At 41.2% G+C, this 18,613-nt stretch overlaps 1 protein-coding gene across 2 annotated transcripts in view; it reads left to right on the top strand.

Moving 5' to 3' along the window:
• Positions 1–9,920, top strand: part of RRAGD (Ras related GTP binding D) — a 34,361-nt gene extending 24,441 nt beyond the window's left edge. For both annotated transcript variants that reach the window (XM_006091795.3, XM_023756505.1), the window contains exons 6-7: positions 3,794–3,942; positions 9,419–9,920. In XM_006091795.3, coding sequence (XP_006091857.1) covers positions 3,794–3,942; positions 9,419–9,570 — 301 coding nt within the window. In that variant the 3' untranslated portion in view covers positions 9,571–9,920. The remainder of the gene's footprint in view (positions 1–3,793; positions 3,943–9,418) is intronic.
• The last annotated feature ends 8,693 nt before the right edge of the window (positions 9,921–18,613 follow it).

Raw genomic sequence — 18,613 nt, 5'->3', positions numbered from 1 at the left:
AGTATTATATTTATTTGGAAATTTTAAATGCAGGTTTCTTCATTGCTTACAACAGTGGTTCTCAACCTTCCTAATGCCGTGACCCTTTAATATAGTTCCTCATGTTGTGGTGACCCCCAACCATAAAATTATTTTCGTTGCTACTTCATAACTGTAATTTTGCTACTGTTATGAATCGTAATGTAAATATCTGATATGCAGGATGTATTTTCATTGTTACAAATTGAACATAATTAAAGCATAGTGATTAATCACAAAAACAATATGTAATTATATATGTGTTTTCCATTGGTCTTAGGCGACCCCTGTGAAAGGTCGTTCGACCCCCAAAGGGATTGCAACCCACAGGTTGAGAACCGCTGGCTTATAATTTTTAAATGTTACAGTTAATTCTCAGAACATTACTTTATTAGCAAGAAATTCAGTTTAGAAAAACAGTAACTAAAAGTAGTACAAAGGAAGTTAAGAATTCTGTTAAAGTATCTTTAACATTTGAAATTTAACACTTCTTAAAATTTTTATTTACTGTTCTGGTAGGTTATAGTGAGTTGCATTCTTTTATAAAAAACTAACTTCTACAACTTACTTTGAAGTAGCCATGTATGTGCCAGTTTAAAATACTCTCAAAACTAAACACCTACATTTCCTTTAAAATACTCTACAGCCTGGCTTTCATGGCTCAGTGGTTGAGCATCAACTAGGAGGTCACGGTTCGAGTCCCAGTCAGGGCACATGCTTGGGTTGTAGGTTCAATCCCCAGTGTAGGATGTGCAGGAGGTGGCTGGTCAATGATTCTCTCTCATCAGAGATAGATGTTTCTATCTCTCTTCGTCTCCCTTCCTCTCTGAAATCGATAAAAATATATTTAAAATAAATAAGTAAAATACCCTACAATTCAGGCAATTTTATGTAATCTGGTCTGTCACCCTCCCCCCTTGTGATATTTACAAGATTAAAGGCATTAACTCTAAAATTAGTCAGATGAGTTTGAAGTCCTGGCTGTACCCCCATCATCAGTTTTGACCAAGTTATCTTATTTTCCCAACCTCACCTCAGTTCCTCAGCACTGAGGATTCGTGTGCCAGACAATATAATGCATAGTAAGAACCAGGAACGGTGCCCATCACAGAATACATGTTTAGAAATGCTGGCTCTTACTATGCAAAATGATAAGGATCAGCAGCAGCTGAGTTATTATGCTTATCTATAATAATAAAAGTGTAATATGCTAATTAGACTGGACGACCTTCTGGATGAAGCCGGGGCTGCGAGGGCCGAGGCAGCTGCCACCGTTGCCTCAGGCAGCTGCAAGGGCCAAGCCCCTTGCATGACTTTCTTGCATCGGACCTCTAGTGTATTAATAAGGCTTATTTAGCAAAATTACAATTAAATCAGATTTCTGGTCAAGTATTTATAAGTTTGGGAAGCAAAAATAAATCAGAAAATGTATGCATGGTGTCACATAGGGGAAGAGGTACAGGGAAGTGCTCCTTTGCCCATGAGGAAAGGAGGCATAATTCTTTGATTACATCAGTGTTTCGAAGGGTCCAGTTTCAGTCATTAAGGCTGTGGGGATTCAGCACTAGTCACCCCAAGATATGTCTCTGTGGTATGCAGGTTGTTTCTTGAGCTAAAGGCAACTTTATCCTCTGGTTCAAGAGAAATTTCTGCCCTTCCCTTAACTACCCAGAAGAACTTGAATTAGGGGCCTTGCGTATAATAAAAGATGATCAGTGATAATCTTTTTTAAAAAAAATATTTTTATTGATTTCAGAGAGGAAGGGAGAAGGATAGAGAGATAGAAACATCAGTGATGAGAGAGAATCATTGATCAGCTGCCTCCTGCACTCCCTCTACTGGGGATCGAGTCCGCAACCCAGGCATGTGCCCTCGGCCAGAATCGAACCTGGGACCCTTCAGTCCACAGGCCAACGCTCTATCCACTGAGCCGAACCAGCTAGGGCAGTGATAACCTTCTTAACCCACCTAGATGGTAGGGCAAACTTTTATTTATTAAACATCTGTTCTTCTTATCATCCTGTACTGACCCTTTGAAGCCCCCAGTTACCTCATCCTTAGCTCAGATGTCCTATATTCCCAGATCTCCCCTTTCTATCTCCTGCATGTGGGGTTTCTGATTCTCTCGTGTATGGAGGGTTCCCATACTATGTAGATATTAAATTTGGTTATTTTCTCTTGCTCATCTGTCTCATGTTTATTTATTAGACCAGTCAGAAGAACCTTGAGCATAGAAGAAAATGTATTTCTCCCCAACAAAGTCATAATAATAATAATAGCAGTTAACATTCATTATGCATATTACATCGTCTCAGCACTATGCTCAGTGCTATATATGTATTACTTCATTACATTAGGAAACTTTGAAGTAATTACTGTTAGAATACAGATGAGGAAATTAAGGCTCAAAGAAGTTACTTAACTTGCCCATAGTAAGTAAGTAAGCTGGGATACCAACCCAAGTCATCTGTGTCTGTGGCCAAGTGAAATAAGCCAGTCAGAGAAAGACAAGTACCATATGATTTCACTCAATGTGGAATCTAATGAACAAAATAAACTTAACAAAACAGAAACAGACTCATAGATAGAGAACAGACTGATAGCTGTCAGAGGGGAGGGGAGTTGCAGGGCTGGGTGAAAAGGTGTAGGGATTAAGCAAAATAAAACAAAACAGAAAACACCACTCCTAGACACAGGCAGCAGATTACCAGTGGGAAAGAAGGTTGGGGGAAGGTAGAAGAGGGTATAAAGGTGCTAAATCAGTGGTTCTCAACCTTGTGCAGCCAAATGGTGATGGAAGGTGACTTGACTTGGGGTGGTGAACACACAATACAATATACAGATGATATATTATAGAATGCTACACCTGAAATCTATATAATTTTATTAACAAATGTCACCCCAATAAATTCAATGAAAAAATAAAAACAAAACAAAAAAGTTAGACTAATCTATTTATTTAACTTTTTATTTTAAAAAGATTTCAAACCTACAGAAATGTGCAAGGATAGTACAATGAATTCCTATAAACCTTTATTCGGATTCACCATTTTTATCAATTTGCCCTATTTGCTATCTCCCTCTTTTTCTATTCTATATTGTTTGTTTGTTTGTTCTGAACTATTCGGGAGTAAGTTGCAGACATCATGGTTCTTTGATCCTCGTTACTTGAGCATCTCTCCTTAAGAACAAGGACATTCTTTACAGTTTAATGATCCAAGTAAGCATATTTAGCATGGCTACTTCACTCAATTATCTAATATACAGTCCATATTCAAATTTTACCAGTGGTCCCACTTCTACCTTTTATATCAGTTCTCCCCTGCAATTCAACATCTAATTCAGCATTTGGCTGTCATGTGTCTTTAGGCTTCTTTCATTTGGAACAGTTCTTCAGTCCTTGGTCTTTCATCAGACCATGCCTTTGACAGCCTGGTTATTTGATTATGAGAAAATGAGAAACGCTTGAAGGCCACGGAGGGGAGAAGAACTAACGCCCGCCGTCCCTCACCTGTGTTCCTCAGGTGTCTGGGGGGTTGCCCAGCTGCCACAACAGCCACCCCTTGTGTCAGTAGGAAAGTGACTGTCATACACTCTACATTCTTGTGATTGTGTGTTTCTGAGATCTTTAGCTGAAAGGTCTGAATGGGTAGGCTAGTTTTAATACATTTAAAGAAGTAAATCATTCTGTGTTAAAGCTGGTTTCTGTTGTCAGGTTAAAATTTATAGTTCTTTCTCGATGATCAAATATGTTTTGGTTTCTGTCCCCATTTAGTCTCAAAGAAGACGGAGCAGGAACCCCCTATGACAAGGAATCAACAGCCATTATAAAGCTGAATAATACCACAGTTCTTTATTTAAAAGAGGTGACAAAGTTCCTGGCTCTTGTTTGCTTTGTCAGAGAGGAAAGCTTTGAAAGAAAAGGTAATTATGTGTGTGTGATTCAGACTAATACTGTCTTCACTGCCTGTTGAATGTGGGTGGGGAGCAGCGTGCCTCTTGAAGTTTGTAGACTTGAGTCACAGGCCCCCTTGATCAGTCAGCTTTGGGGACCCATGAACCAGCCTGCCCTCTAGTGAAAGCTGCTGTGAGGTGGGAGTGGACACAACCATCCACCAGGGGCCTCAGCTTTCCTGCGGGTGCAGCTAGCTGGGGTGCTGCCAGTCTGTAAAGTTCTTTACCAAGGGGAGGCCCCCAGCCTACAGCGAGGGCCTCGGCCTCCCTCTTGGGCCACACCTCGAGGAGGTTTTAGGGACATGTGACCACTTGTGCTCCCATGTGAAGGAGGGGACTCATACAACATCAAAGCTAGACGGTATTTAACTTGTGTTCAGCCTCTATATTCTTTAGTCCTCAAAACACAGGGATGGCACCATGATCCTGAAAACAGAAGACACAAAAACACTTAATATCACCAGATATCTTTTTAGTTTTATTTTAAAACCAAAGCAATTAACCTCATAAAAATATTCATTTTTCCCTTTGCTACCTAACCTGGGTAATACCTTACTGCTGCTGCTATGAATTTTTTGCAACTAGGAAATGATTTACCAATTTGTTGGGTAAAAATATTCCCAACAAAGTGGCAATAGTAACATTGACTGAAAAAGCCTTTTTTCCTTATAAAGCAATACGTGTTTATTTTAAAAATACTTAGAAAATTTAGGAATGTATAACAAAAACAAAATAAAACCACTCAATTTCACCATCTAGAGCTAAACCCCATGCTAAATTTCTGAAATGTGCTTTCTTTCTCCTTTCCCTTCCTCTCTTCCTTCATCTGTTCTTTCCTTCCTTCCAACAAAAGTGGGGCCAGGTGACTGTCTATATAGTTTTATATCCTGTTGTTTTCAAATTCATTGAGCATGAAAACATATATTAGATTTTTTTAAATTATAAAAGCAATAGATTCACTTAGAAAATTTATAAATAACAAATAAGCAAAAAAGAAATAATTACTGATAAACTTCTCACTCAGATACTCAATATTTTCTGTATCACTTTCCAGCCTTTTTCACATATTTATCTATTATCTTTATATATGAGATTGTATGATAAATACTACTTTATAACCTTCACTTAAATTATTATAGACATCTTTCCAACTTACTAAATCTTTTTTCCACATCATTTTTAGATCTTGATGTTATAAATAATCTATGATGACCCTCTTTGCACTAAATGTTTTTGTACATCTTTGGTTGTTTCCTCAGGAAAAACTTTCAACGAATGGAATTACTTAGATCAATGGGTAGGCATGTTTTGGTGGCTTCTAATGCATCGTTACCAAAATGGCCTTTAGAAAGACTTTATGGGTTTACACTACTAAGAGAATATGAGCGTGTCAATTTTGCTGTAGTTTCAATATTGGGTATTAGCATTAAAAATTTATAATTGAGCCCTAGCCACTTTGGCTTAGTGGATAGAGCGTTGGTCTGTGGACTGGAGGGTCCCGGGTTTGATTCTGGTCAAGGGCATATACCTCAGTTGCAGGTTGCAGGCTCAGTCCCTGGCCCTAGTTGGGGCACGTGCACGAGGCAACCAATCGATGTTTCTCTCTCTCTATCTCTCCCCCTTTCTTCCACTCTCTCTCTAAAAATCAATGGAAAAATATCCTCGGGTGAGGATTAACAACAACAACAAAATGATAATTGAGCCCTGGCCAGTGTGGCTCAGTTGGTTGGGTGTTTGATTCCCAGTCAGGGCACGTACCCAGGTTGCAGCTCTATCTCCGGTAGGGGGCATACAGGAGGCAGCCAATCGATGTTCTGCTCTCACATTGATATTCTCTCTTCTCCCTTCCTCTCTCTCTAAAAGTCAATAAACTATTTTAAAAATTGATTATTGAAAACTGGAATATCATTTAAATTTACATTTCCTTGCTTCTTACTGAAGTTATGCATGTATTTTCCCCATATTTACCTACTATTGCCAACCAAATTGCCTTTTGTGTCCTTGTCCTGTAAAATTTTTAATTAAATGGTGTAAATCTTTTACTTTTTATTTTCATCTTGCTGAAAGTAAGAACAGATTATATAATAAATCCATGGAATTTTGAAGATAGGACCATACCTTGTTTCATTCTCAATTACAGGTGATTTTACCCAGACTCAGGACTTAAGTGATTTTTCCCCAATATAAGGTCATACCACCAGTGTATGGCAGTCAGGCCTAAAGATTCCTGGGGTTCTCCCTCTGTGGGATCAGTGTTGTATATTGTTTAAAACCATAATATGTATATTTTCTTGGTTAAAGGTACTTTCAGAATTTATATCTGATGATTAATATTTCATGTTGATTTTGGAAGCTAATAAAAGTTATACAAATAATACAACTACAGCCCCCAAACCATCTAGGATGGTGGCAGTTTCTAAAAGAAATAATTTTGAACCAATTTTAGACTTCCAAAAACTTCTAAAAACTGTAGTTTACATATACTCCTCATCCAGCTTCCCCAAATGTTAACATCTTACATACTATAGCACAGTGTTCAAAACTAGGGAATTGACATCAGTATAATGCTATCAATGAAACTGCAGACCTTGTGCAGAGTTCACCAGTTTTTCCAAAAATACCCGTTTTCTGTTTCAGGATCCAAAATTGATTTAGTTGCTATTTCTCCTGGTCTCCTCCTATCTGTGACAATTTGTCTTCCATGATCTTGACTCTTTTGAAGAGTACTGATCAATTATTTTGTAGAATGTCCCTCAAACAGGGTTTGTCTGAGATTTTTCACACAGTTGGAATGAGATAATGCACTTTGGTTAGAACACCACACAGTCCTGGCCAGCGTGGCTCAGTGGTTGAATGTTGACCTATGAACCAGGGTGTCATGGTTCCATTCCTAGTCAGGGCACATGCCTGGGTTTCAGGCTCTTGATCCCCAGTGGGGGTCATGTAGGAGGCAGCCAATTGATGATTTCTCTCTCATCATTGATGTTTCTATCTCTCTCTCCCTCTCCCTTCCTCTCTGAAATCAATAAAAGTATATTTAAAAAACACCACACAGAAATGATGTGTGTCTTTCTCTGTGCATCATATCAAGTGGTTAATGGTGTCTTGTTGCTGGTGACGCTGATGTTGACTTAGCTAAGGTAATTTCTGCCAGTTTTTCCACTGGAAATTCCCTACCTGTCCCTTTGTCATTAATACGTGCTTTCAAACTATGCAACTCCTGTTTCTTCTCACACTCTTGCTCACTAATTATAACCTTCACTGTGGATAGGCAGACTTTGTAGAACTTATTAAACTAAATAGAAACTTAGGTGTTAATGTCATAACTAATGAATGTAAATAAATAGGTAGACTAGGTGTAACACCATCACGTTAAACTTGCACGCTTTTTTTACGGTGACCAACCATCTCTATTTGTCTGGGACCAAGGGGGTTCATGGGACAGTAGACCTCCAGTAAAACTGGGCCAACCAGATGAGGCGGTCATCTTATCTATTAGGCAGCTGTCTTTGAAAAGAACTTAGGCTTATAAATGCATGGAGTAGTTTGATTTATTTTGTTGCTTGAATTTTGTATTGCTGAGTCCTATTGGTGCTGATAATCAACACTTGGTGATTAGCTTTTCTCCATGTTTGTCTTCATCTGAGTTTTCATTAATGATCCCTGTGACTGCTTTGGCAGAGGAGATAGAATTGAAAGCAGATGCAGGACTCTCCGCCCTAGGTGCACATTATAGGCACCTTGGGATGGGAGGCAGTTAAAAAATACGGACATCTGGGTCCTCCTCCATGTAATTAGAATAGAATTCCTGGGAGGGGGGCCTGGGGTTTGTTAATATTTTTGAACTTCCTTGGATGTTTTTAATACCCAGCTAGGGTGAAAACCACTGAACCAGAGAAAGGTTTGGGATCATCCTGCAACTGTGTATGGTGGTGAAGGTAGTCCTTATTCTGTTCATGGCTCTCTTGTATTTTCAATGAAAGGGCTGAAATAAATAGCAAACTCTTTTTTCTGAGTGCTTACTTCCTTTGAAAACCCCAGTTGTGAATTTTTACCATTTTACTTTTAAAACTCCCCATGCAGCAAGATTACTGTTTTTAAAATTTTGCGCATTTAAAAATGTGCAACGATGACTAAGTTAAGATTTGTCAAAAACTATCAATAGGATGTCTCTGCAGTTTCCCACGCTGAGTATTTGATTCACTCGTCCCATGGAAGCGGTCAAGCTGAGCTTTCTTCCTACGGCAGTTAGTTGCACATATGATAGGCAGAGACTTGTAAGGTTGTTCTAACATCTCATTTCCAAATTCCCACAAAGTAACATCACTTCTTTGCGCTTTGTTTCTTATTTCTGCCTTATTGCCTCATTGGTTTAGGGCTTTTTTAAAACTGGATGTGTGGCCACTATCACTGCAGAAGCAGCAGAGGGCGCTGCTCCGAAGGTTTCCTGCTCCTGGAAGCTGAGGTGGTGGTTCCTCCAGTTCACTCGCACTTGGATAACTAGTTTGAAGAGTTTCAGCCCTTGGCTGGAATCTCAATTCTTTCTTTGGGTTTCTGGAAGCATCACCTTAGTGGATGGAAATAATGGTTAGGCTAGTTGTTTTAATAAGTTAAAGATAGTAAATAAGGACCAACTGCCTATTTTAATTAGTGTAAACATAAGCCACAGCACTAATAAACTAGTGGTGAGGATGAAAAATACACTTAAGACTTTGCATTCTCTTTTATTCTATTTTTGTACTACTAATTAATTTCTGAAAATACAGTAAGATTCTACCCTACTGTTTCTCCATTTAAAAAAAAATCTTTATTATTAAAAGTATTATCCATTTTAAATTTACATGATATTGAAGAACTGAGTGTCATTGGTTGTTGAGTTCCTGAGCTTGAGTTGACCTGAGGTGACTGCTATCACTCCACTAGTAAAACCAGGGACTGTGCCTTCCCCAGGACTTATGACAATGGTTTAAATACAATATACATCCCGTAAATATTGATTGATTATTGATTGATACTGTGGCTTTGTTATCTCAGCCACACTCCAAGTCAGGGTCTCCTTCCACATAGAGTCAATTTAATAATGCCTTTTAGGGAAAAGTAATAAGTATTTCATTGAAGATAATAACTTCACTGTAAAAAATCTTTAATTCTGAAAGGTCAAAAAAATGTGTTCACTTGGCTCTTCAAATGTGTTGGGTCATAGACACCTTTGAAAATGTGGTATATACTCTGGAAACTTTTCTTAGTGAGAAATACACATTCACAAGATCTTGCCTGCGATTCCTGAGGACCAGCTGCAGACTTCCCCGTTCAGTCTTTGGAGCTTATGTTAAGGCCGCTTCTCTACTGCCCCCTACTGGTTGATCCTTGTCATGGTCGACATGAAAAGATGGATATTATTTCTTTCTAGGTGACATTGCTAAATATTTTTTGTTTTCTTCTCCAGGGCTTATTGACTATAATTTTCATTGCTTCCGGAAGGCCATCCATGAAGTTTTTGAGGTGAGAATGAAAGTGGTGAAATCGAGAAAGGTTCAGAATCAACTGCAGAAGAAAAAAGGAACCACCCCCAATGGGACCCCTAGAGTGCTGCTGTAGGTGAGGTTTCAGGAACATCTTTTGAAATCAGGCCTTTCAGTGAGGCTGCTGCACTGTGTTGCACTAAAGGAAGAGGAAGAAGAGATTGGGACACATAACATAAATTTGTTGTAAAAATAAAAACCCTGTGACCCTTTTGATCTTTTCTTTTTTAAATAAAGCAAGCACTTTGAAGCAAAAACTTGTATACTAATAGTGAAGTTAAATCCACTGTAATTTCATGACATAAATGTACACTTTTATGGTCTGTAGTCAGAAAAATCCTGTGTGAGAACTGCCAGGAACTGTATATATTTTGCACTTTTTCATTGAACTAAACTTTGATAAAACTTTTCTAAGCTTTTTCTGTACTTGGTGTGAAGGACATGCATACTGTAGTTCTTAGCTATGGCAATCAGAAATGAAAAAGTAATGCATTAGCAATGACTTTTATAAACTTGGGGATCTTTGCTACCAGTTGTTGAGGGGAAAAAAAATCATTTTTCAGTGGAGATGGTACAGGTTGGGACAGCAAGCTGTAGGAGCAATAAGAACTGTCCCTTGTTTGTAACTAATATACTTAAACAGGAGTTTTGATGAATAATATTAGCACCAAACTTACCTAAAAATCTCTATAGCTGTGGCAGTGCTTCCCTACTCAACAGTTTTTACAAAGCTCTTTACCTCAACACACATCTCTATAATAATTTTATACAGAGAGGTGGTTTCTTTTTGCTGTATTACTGTTCTTTAGTACCTTTGGGACCAGATTTCCAAAATGGTGCCGATCACTGGAGACAAATAAGAATGTCATTGAATTGCAGGGACTCTGGAGGCTTTTTGTACCTGCCACCCAGGCTAGAGTAACATCAGAGGACACGTGGTTTCCCAAATGTAGGCGATGGACAACTGCAGATATAAAAATAGATACACAATTCTGTATGTTTGGCCCCTGTGAAACGGGCCTGTTATTGTGCAGCATTTGAAATGTTTATTTAGGACCAGCTATTTTTATTGCTCCATGATCACAGAGGATGTCTCAGATCTCTACCATAGAGTTGAATCCTATTGGGCACATTGGTCACCTTGAGTAATGTTCTCATTTGTGACAGTGTACCTTGTAGACTCTGCCTGTACCTATTTTATGGCGGAACTAGAGCTCAGCTTGCCAGCAGCATGCTCTGCACAGCTGAAAAGCCCTCAAGTTCAGTGGGAAGGGGCTGGCCAGAGGAGGCATTACAGTTAGCTATATATTTGTTTTTGTGAAATTCTCTCATTTATGTTTACTTTAGACTAATAGCAAGTTAAGAGGTTCCTAAATCTACCCCCTACCCCAAACCATTCCAAGTAGATAATTCTAGGTCCATCCCAAGGGTTGGTGCCTAAGGCATGCTTGTGGGTATTAGAAAATAATATTCTTTTCTTTTGTCAGAGGCTCGTAGGGATATCAAAGCTGCTCCTAGCAAAATGTATCAAGTTCCTAGAGCAACTTGTCCTTGAAATGATCCCACTTCTACCTGTGACTTCTTTCTATCCTCTGTCCTTCCTCTCATCAAGTCCTGTTCCTTTGAGGCTGGCAGCTGAAGTTTAAAATGGTAGCTGTTTGGGATTTAAGATTTGAGCCCTCCCAAGAGGCTGTGCATTTTGGAAGAAAACTTCTAAAAATCATGAAGGAGCGCCAACTGCCTCATAATTTTTGCTCAGAAACCTGGGTGTATAGTATCCTGGGGTTCTAAGGAAGTTTTTCCTCTAATTTCCAGACCTATATCCTGTTGGACCTTTGCCAACAGGCCTGGTATACGATAGGTGGATTATTCTTACAAATCTAATTCTCTCATTTTTATAATGTTTCTTTTTAGAGTAAGCAACAAAGAATTGCTTTTCTAATGTGACTTTATCCTCAAGATAGAGACATTTGCCTATCTGATAAATCACACATTACTTAGGTACATATGTATATTATTGTAACCAAGAGGAGCTTCCATTTTTGAGCTGGGTATATGGTGAGTTTTTTAAAATAGGTTTTTATTGATTTTTAGGGAGAGAGGAAGGGAAAGGGATAGAGAGATGGAAACATCGATGAGAGAGAAACGTCATCGATCAGCTGCCTCCTGCATACCCCTTACTGTGGATCGAGCCAGCAACCCAGGCATGTGCCCTGACTGGGAATTGAACCAGTGACTTCTTGGTTCATGGGTCAGCATTCAACCACTGAACCACAACGGCCAAGCTATGATGTTTTTTTGTTGTTAAAATGTGCCTTAAGAGCCTATTACTTCAAGAGCAAATGATTCTTTGGGGGAAAGGCAAAATTAGTGCTATGGCATAAGGACCCAAGTTCATGGTATTAAGTGTACTCTTTGATTCATCACACACTAATATATAGATGACTGCCTCAAACCTGTAAGTATGGCAATGACCTCTTATTTAAAGAGAGATGTAGGAGTTATGTCTAAGCGTCCAATTTTTTGAAGTCTGTGCTATTGAAATTACAAAATCTCTCAATTACTTTTGCATTTAGAGAGGGAGAGAAACATCAATGATGAGAGAGAATCATTGATCAGCTGCCTCCTGTATGCCCCCTACTGGGGATCAAGCCCGCAACCCAGGCATGTGTCCTTGGCCAGAATTGAACCTGGGACCCTTCAGTCCACAGGCCAATGCTCTATCCACTGAGCCAAACCTGCTAGGGCTTGCATTTTATTTTTGATATGGGACTTAGCTTACTGTGATGTCTATGGCCACATTTAGGTCACAAATCCAATGCTATAAATAAATATAAAGCCCAAATACATGGCTACAGTGACTGCTCTGGAACATTTTTGCTCATTTTCAAAGGTTGACAACCTGACCTATAGGTTTCTAGGGCAGTTAGAACTTCTATGTGGAGGTGAGACTCTCTGAATTACCTAGCATCTTTGCTTATTTCCAGTTATGCAGATTAGTGTGAATGACCAGGGTAGAGTGTTTTTGAAGGAATATAAATAAAAAACTGTTGACATTCATGGACAGTGTTATTTTGTGAACATAATGTATTTTGGACCCTTAAATATGAGATGACTAAAAACACAGCAATATTGTTATATACGGGTTATATGCTAACTGTTTGAAATGTACTTCAGAAAAACAGCCAACTGTCTTGATTATTAAAGTATGGTATGCATTCAACTTATATGGACTGAGTGTAATTTATAATCAAATATAGTATTAAGTTTTACTTTAAACGGTAGTCATTTATAACCATTGTTAAATCATTGCTTTCACAAATGTTAACTGCCAACTTAAAAGTTTGTGTCATATGCTCATGATATGCTAAGCTCTCATTTTATTTTAAGCATATTCATAACTAATCTTTCAGGGAGCGGAATGGTCTCTTTGGTGAAAAGGAAGTATGGTCTTTCATATTTATGAGGTTGTTTACCATACATGTATATTACTGCTATATTGGCCTTGCTTGTGGAAATGAGGATAAAGCACTCTATTTATATTGGATTTGCACTTTTGTTTTTATTGTTTTAAACCCTCTTATCTCTTTATATTTTTGATGGCAATTTGCCTGTGCAGATGATAGAACTATTATTTCAGTAAACTTCAGATATTCATTCTGCTACTCTGGCTCTGATCCTTAGATCTCCGGAAATTCTCTCCCTAACAGTGCACCTTATCGCTCCTTGCTTAGTAAGATTCCACTCTTTAATGACTTGTACAGATCCCCTAAGAGTTCTTAGAGAGAGCTAACATTAGATGTGATATCTTATATATGAAATTCTGTTTCTGATGGAAAACCTGATCTGAAGTAATTATTTCCAAGGTTTTTAAATCAGTAGTGATGTTGAGTTTAGGAGGAAGAAAACATTGTCCTTAACAGAATTGTTTAATAACTAGAGGCCCGGTGCACGAAATTTGTGCACGGAGGTGGGGGGTTCCCTCAGCCCAGCCTGCACCCACTCCAATCGGAGACTCCTCGGGGGATGTCTGACCACTGGTTGGACACCCCTCTCACAATCCGGGACGCTGGCTCCTAACCACTCACCTGTCTGCCTGCCTGATTACCCCTAACCCCTCTGCCTGCCTGCCTGATCGCCCCAAACTGCCCTCCCCTGCCAGCCTGATCTCACCCCCAACAGCCTCTGCCTACCTGATCACCCCTAACTGCCCTTCCTTGCCAGCCTGGTTGCCCCCAACTGCCCTCCCCTGCTGGCCTGATCTCGCCCCTAACTGCTCTCCTTTGCCGGCCTGATTACCCCTAACTGCCACTGCCTGCCTGATCACCCCTAACTGCCCTCCCCTGCTGGCCTGATCTCACTTCCAACTGCCCTCCCCTGCAGGCCTGATCTCGCCCCCAACTGCCCTCCTCTGCCAGCCAATTTGGTTCTGATTGGTCAGTTTCTATGCCAATCAGCATCAAAAGCTCCACTTCCTAGGCAGCCATTGGCTCCTTACATTCACCCAGATTTGGTTCTGATTGGTCAGTTTCTATGCCAGGCAGCATCTCTGGGCCTATCAATGGGGCCTGATCAGAAAGGCGGGGCTGATCAGCAGCTGCAGTGGAGGCCTGGAGAGAAATGGATGTGTGGCTGTTGGCCAGGCTGGGCGAGAAAGAGAGGCAAGTTCTGATCAACAGCTGCCACAGAGGCTACAGATCAGACCCTGCCTCTCTCTCTGCAGGCCTCTCTTCAGGCCTGATCCACAGCCCCCTAGACAGTCAGTGTTGGGTTGGGGCGCCCGGTCTGCCTGTCGAGCCTTCCGTCATTACAACCCTGGCTCTTTATTATATAGACTAGAGGCCCGGTGCACAAAAATTTGTGCACTCGGGAGGGGAGGGGGGTCCCCCAGCCCGGCCTGTGCCCTCTTGCAGTCTGGGACCCCTCAGGAGATAACGACCTGCTGGCTTAGGCCTGCTCCCGGGTGGCAGAGGGCAGGCCCAATCCCTAGGTGCAGCCTCTGGTGGGGCTCAGAGGAGGGCCGATTGGGGAGTTGGGGCGCCGCCCCGTCATGCACAGAGCAGGGCGGATCGGGAGGTTGCGATGCCACCCTCAGTCACGCTCAGGGTAGGGCCGATTGGGGGGTTGGGGCACCGCCCCCTGTCACACTCAAGGCAGGGTCGATGGGGAGGTTGCGACGCCACCCCCTGTCACGCACAGAGCAGGGCCGATCAGGGGGTTGGGGCACTGCCCCCTGTCACTCACAGAGCAGGGCCCATCAGGGGGTTGTAGAGCTCCCCCCTGTCATGCACAGAGCAGGGCGGATCAGGGGGTTGAGGAGCTCCCCCCTGTCACTCACAGAGTAGGGCCGATAGGGGAGTTGGGGCACCGCCCCCTGTCACACACAGAGCAGGGCGGATCAGGGGGTTGGGGCGCTGCACCCTGTCACACTCAGGGCAGGGCCAATGGGGAGGTTATGGCTCTACCCTGTCACACACAGAGCAAGGCCCGTGGAGGGGGGTTGGGACGCCACCCTCTATCACCCACAGAGCAGGGCTGATCAGGGGGTTGGGGCGCCGCCACTGTCACACTCAGGGTAGGGCCGATGGAGAGGTTATGGCTCTACCCTGTCACACACAGAGCAGGGCCGATCAGGGGGTTGGTGCGCCACACCCTGTCAAACACAGAGCCACAGGGCGTTCAGGGGGTTGGGGAGCTCCTCCCTGTCACACACAGAGCCGCAGGGCGATCAGGGGATTGGGGAGCTCCCCCCTATCAGGCACAGAGCAGGGCTGATCAGGGGGTTGGGGCGCCTTCCCCTGTCACGAACAGAGCAGGGCGGATAGGGAGGTTGTGGCCCCGCCCCCTGTCACTCACAGAGCCGCAGGGCGATCAGGGGGCTTGGGCGCTGCCCCCTGTCACGCTGATCCCGGTGCCGGGAGGCATATTACCCTTTTACTATATAGAATAGAGGCCTGGTGCATGGGTGGGGGGCCGGCTGGTTTGCCCTGAAGGGTGTCCTGGATCAGGGTGGGGGTCCCCACTGGGGTGCCTGGCCAGTCTGGGTGAGGGGCTGAGGGCCGTTTTCCGGCTGGCGGGTGACTAAAGCTCCAAACAGCTCCTTTTTTTCTTTTTTTTTTTTTATTCTGGGTCAGCTTTAGTTCTGAGGCCTCGGCTGCTGAAAGCAGGTTTCTGGCCTTTGTTTTTCCTTCTGTATTTGATACAATGATGCGGTCCGGCTGGCTGAACCTGGCTGACTGAAAGCCGGTTTCTGGGGTTTTGTTTAGCTTCTTATTTGCAACATAGTACATAGTTGCTTAGAGTTGCAGCTGAGAGGCCGGCAACTCAGGTGGGGAACGTTAGAGTCAGCCGTCACTGGAGCAAGCAAGCCTCCCTGTTCGCTTCAGTGCATGGCTGCCGGCCGCCATCTTGGCTGACAGTTAATTTGCATAAGGATATGCTGATTAGCCAATGGGAAGGGTAGCGGTCGTACGCTAATTACCATGTTTCTCTTTTATTAGTGTAGATACTAGATACTGAGTACACACAGTATACCAAACGCTGCTCTTATGTGTGTTTACATAACTTATAAATCCAAGAGGTAGATACTATTATCACTTCTATTTTACAGATGAGGTAACCGAGTCCAAAGAGATTAAATAATTTAGTCAAGATCATATTACTAGTAAGACACAAGGTCTGGAGTCAGACTCAAGAGTCCAGTCTCTCAGCTATTCCTCTAAGCAGCCTTATCGAATGTCCCCTTAAATGCCCTCCTTTCACAAATATGAAAAGGGGGACTTACTGTGTAGGATTTACTGTTGTCTGGGTTTGTGAAGGCTGAGGTGCTGAGATATTTAAAATACCTTTCTGTACATGAGAATCAATAGGACCATTCTTCTAAATGTGCTTCACTCAGAGAAGAAAGTCAACAAATCCAGTTAATAACTAGTGCCCAAAATATTATTAACAGAGTATTTAAATATCAGAAGAAAATTTAAATACATTTTACTGCCATTGGTTTTCTAAGAAAATCAAGAGAGAATAAGCTGTTGACCTCAGCTGTACTCAACCTTTTTAATATATGTAACAATAACATAGAAAAATAAAATACTGATCTGGATTAAAATTCAAAAAGATACATTTTGATCCTAATCCTTCAGACCTATATTTAAAATTGCTACTAGCATGCCTCTGCTGGACTCTTCTGTAAGAGGACCCTCAGATCTAACGTCCAGAATTGAGCTGGCCTCTTTCTTGCTAAATCTGTGATGCATGACTATCCTCCCAAGTCCCTGCTAGAAACACATTCCTCTTTCTTGACTCCCTTTCCTGCTCACCTCCTCCTCTACTTCTTTCAGTTCAGCCTTACAAACCTCCATTGAATCTCTTCTCTCCATCTCTTCTGCCACTATCCTGTTTAGACCACCATCACCTCTTATTTGAATCTCAGTAGCCTCTTAACAGTGTCACTCTGCCTCATCCACCCATCCGTTCCATTCTCTATACAAGATGCAGAATGACCTTTCTAAACCACCACAATTCTGACCATATCGCTTGCTTATGCCCTTCCTCGCTCCCCATTATAGATATTAGCCAAAGTCCTTAATAAAGTGTGTAAGACCCTGTCTCCCCAGTCCATACCTCCCTCTCCAGCCTTGGTTCATCCTCCCTTAACAGAGCTGGACTGGCATGCCTACACAGTGTGGTAAACAAGAGGATCCGTGCATTTTGGTTCCTTTGTCAGTCATTTTCTGAGGGAAATTATAATTTTCTTTCATTCAACAGTTATTGGTAGGACAGCTGTTATATGCTAGATATTGTACTTAGTAAAGTAGCTAAAAGACAGATACTGGAGATGGTAGGATTTTAATATGTAAAAATAACAAAATAAACTACTTTAATTTTAGATAGGCCCTTATAGTTTTCACAACAGCTCTATAAGACTTGCCCTCTCCAGCAAAAACCATGGATAGCTAGAACTAGCATCTGAGAAGTTGAGTTGTTCAACCAGTAGCAGATCAATAGCTATATTTAATATTGTTAATTTATAGTAAGACTAAATACTATAAGAAATAGGTTGAGGAAGTGAAAATGTTTATTGTAGTGCCTTCCCTTATAATTAAGGAAAGAGATAAATTATGTTAAAAGTGTGAATATATATATATATACACACACACACATACAGATAGCATGTGGTGCCAATTTCACTTGCAGATATTATGGTACTCCAACTCAAGTTCACAAGTTACACCTTTGCCACAGCCTTAGCTAGAAAGTGTGAGTTTTAAGTGTTATTTTGTTATTTTAATCCTCACTCGAGGATTTTTATTTATTTTTTTATTTTATTTTTTATTTTTTTGCTTTTTAGAGTGGAAGGGAGAGGGAGAGACAGAGAAACACTGATGTGAGAGAAACACATTGATTGGTTGCCTCCAGCATGCCCCCAGAAGCCTGTAACCAAGGTATGTGCCTTTTTAAAAATATATATATTTTATTGATTTTTTCCAGAGAGGAAGGGAGAGGGATAGAGAATTAGAAACATCGATGAGAGAGAAACATTGATCAGCTTCCACCTGCACACCCCCTACTGGGGATGTGCCACAACCAAGGTACATGCCTGTGACTGGAATCGAACCCGGGACCCTTTAGTCCGCAGACTGATGCTCTATCCACTGAGCCAAACCGGTTAGGGCAAGGTACGTGCCTTTGACTGGACTCAAACCCAGGACCCTTCAGTCCTTAGGCCAAAGCTCTATCCACTGAGCAAAACCCACTAGGACAAAATGTTAGTTATTTTAATGTTCATACTTTGTTAATTTAATATATATCATTTCCAGAATTAGATTTAATTAAAAGTTTATTTTACTGTTACTCCTCTTTTCAATCTTTTTTGTCCCAGGGAACTATGAGTGCTGCTTAAGGAAGAAGTTTATGTCCTCTTAATATGTTGACATGAGGAGCCACAGAAGATGTGAGAAGAATCAGATTTCATTACCTTCTATAGCCACTTGGTTTTCTAAGAATATAGAATATAGGGCTAATGCAGACCTTCTTTTTAGATCATTTAGAATTTTTAAAGATTGGATGATATTTTATTTTATTTTATTTTATTTTTTTTAATATATTTTATTGATTTT

The sequence above is a fragment of the Myotis lucifugus genome, unplaced genomic scaffold, assembly GCF_000147115.1.
Source record: "Myotis lucifugus unplaced genomic scaffold, Myoluc2.0 scaffold_96, whole genome shotgun sequence".
Classification (NCBI taxonomy): Eukaryota; Metazoa; Chordata; class Mammalia; order Chiroptera; family Vespertilionidae; genus Myotis; species Myotis lucifugus.
Note: the sequence above shows the minus strand (reverse complement) of the source record. Positions and strands in the feature narration are given on the sequence as shown.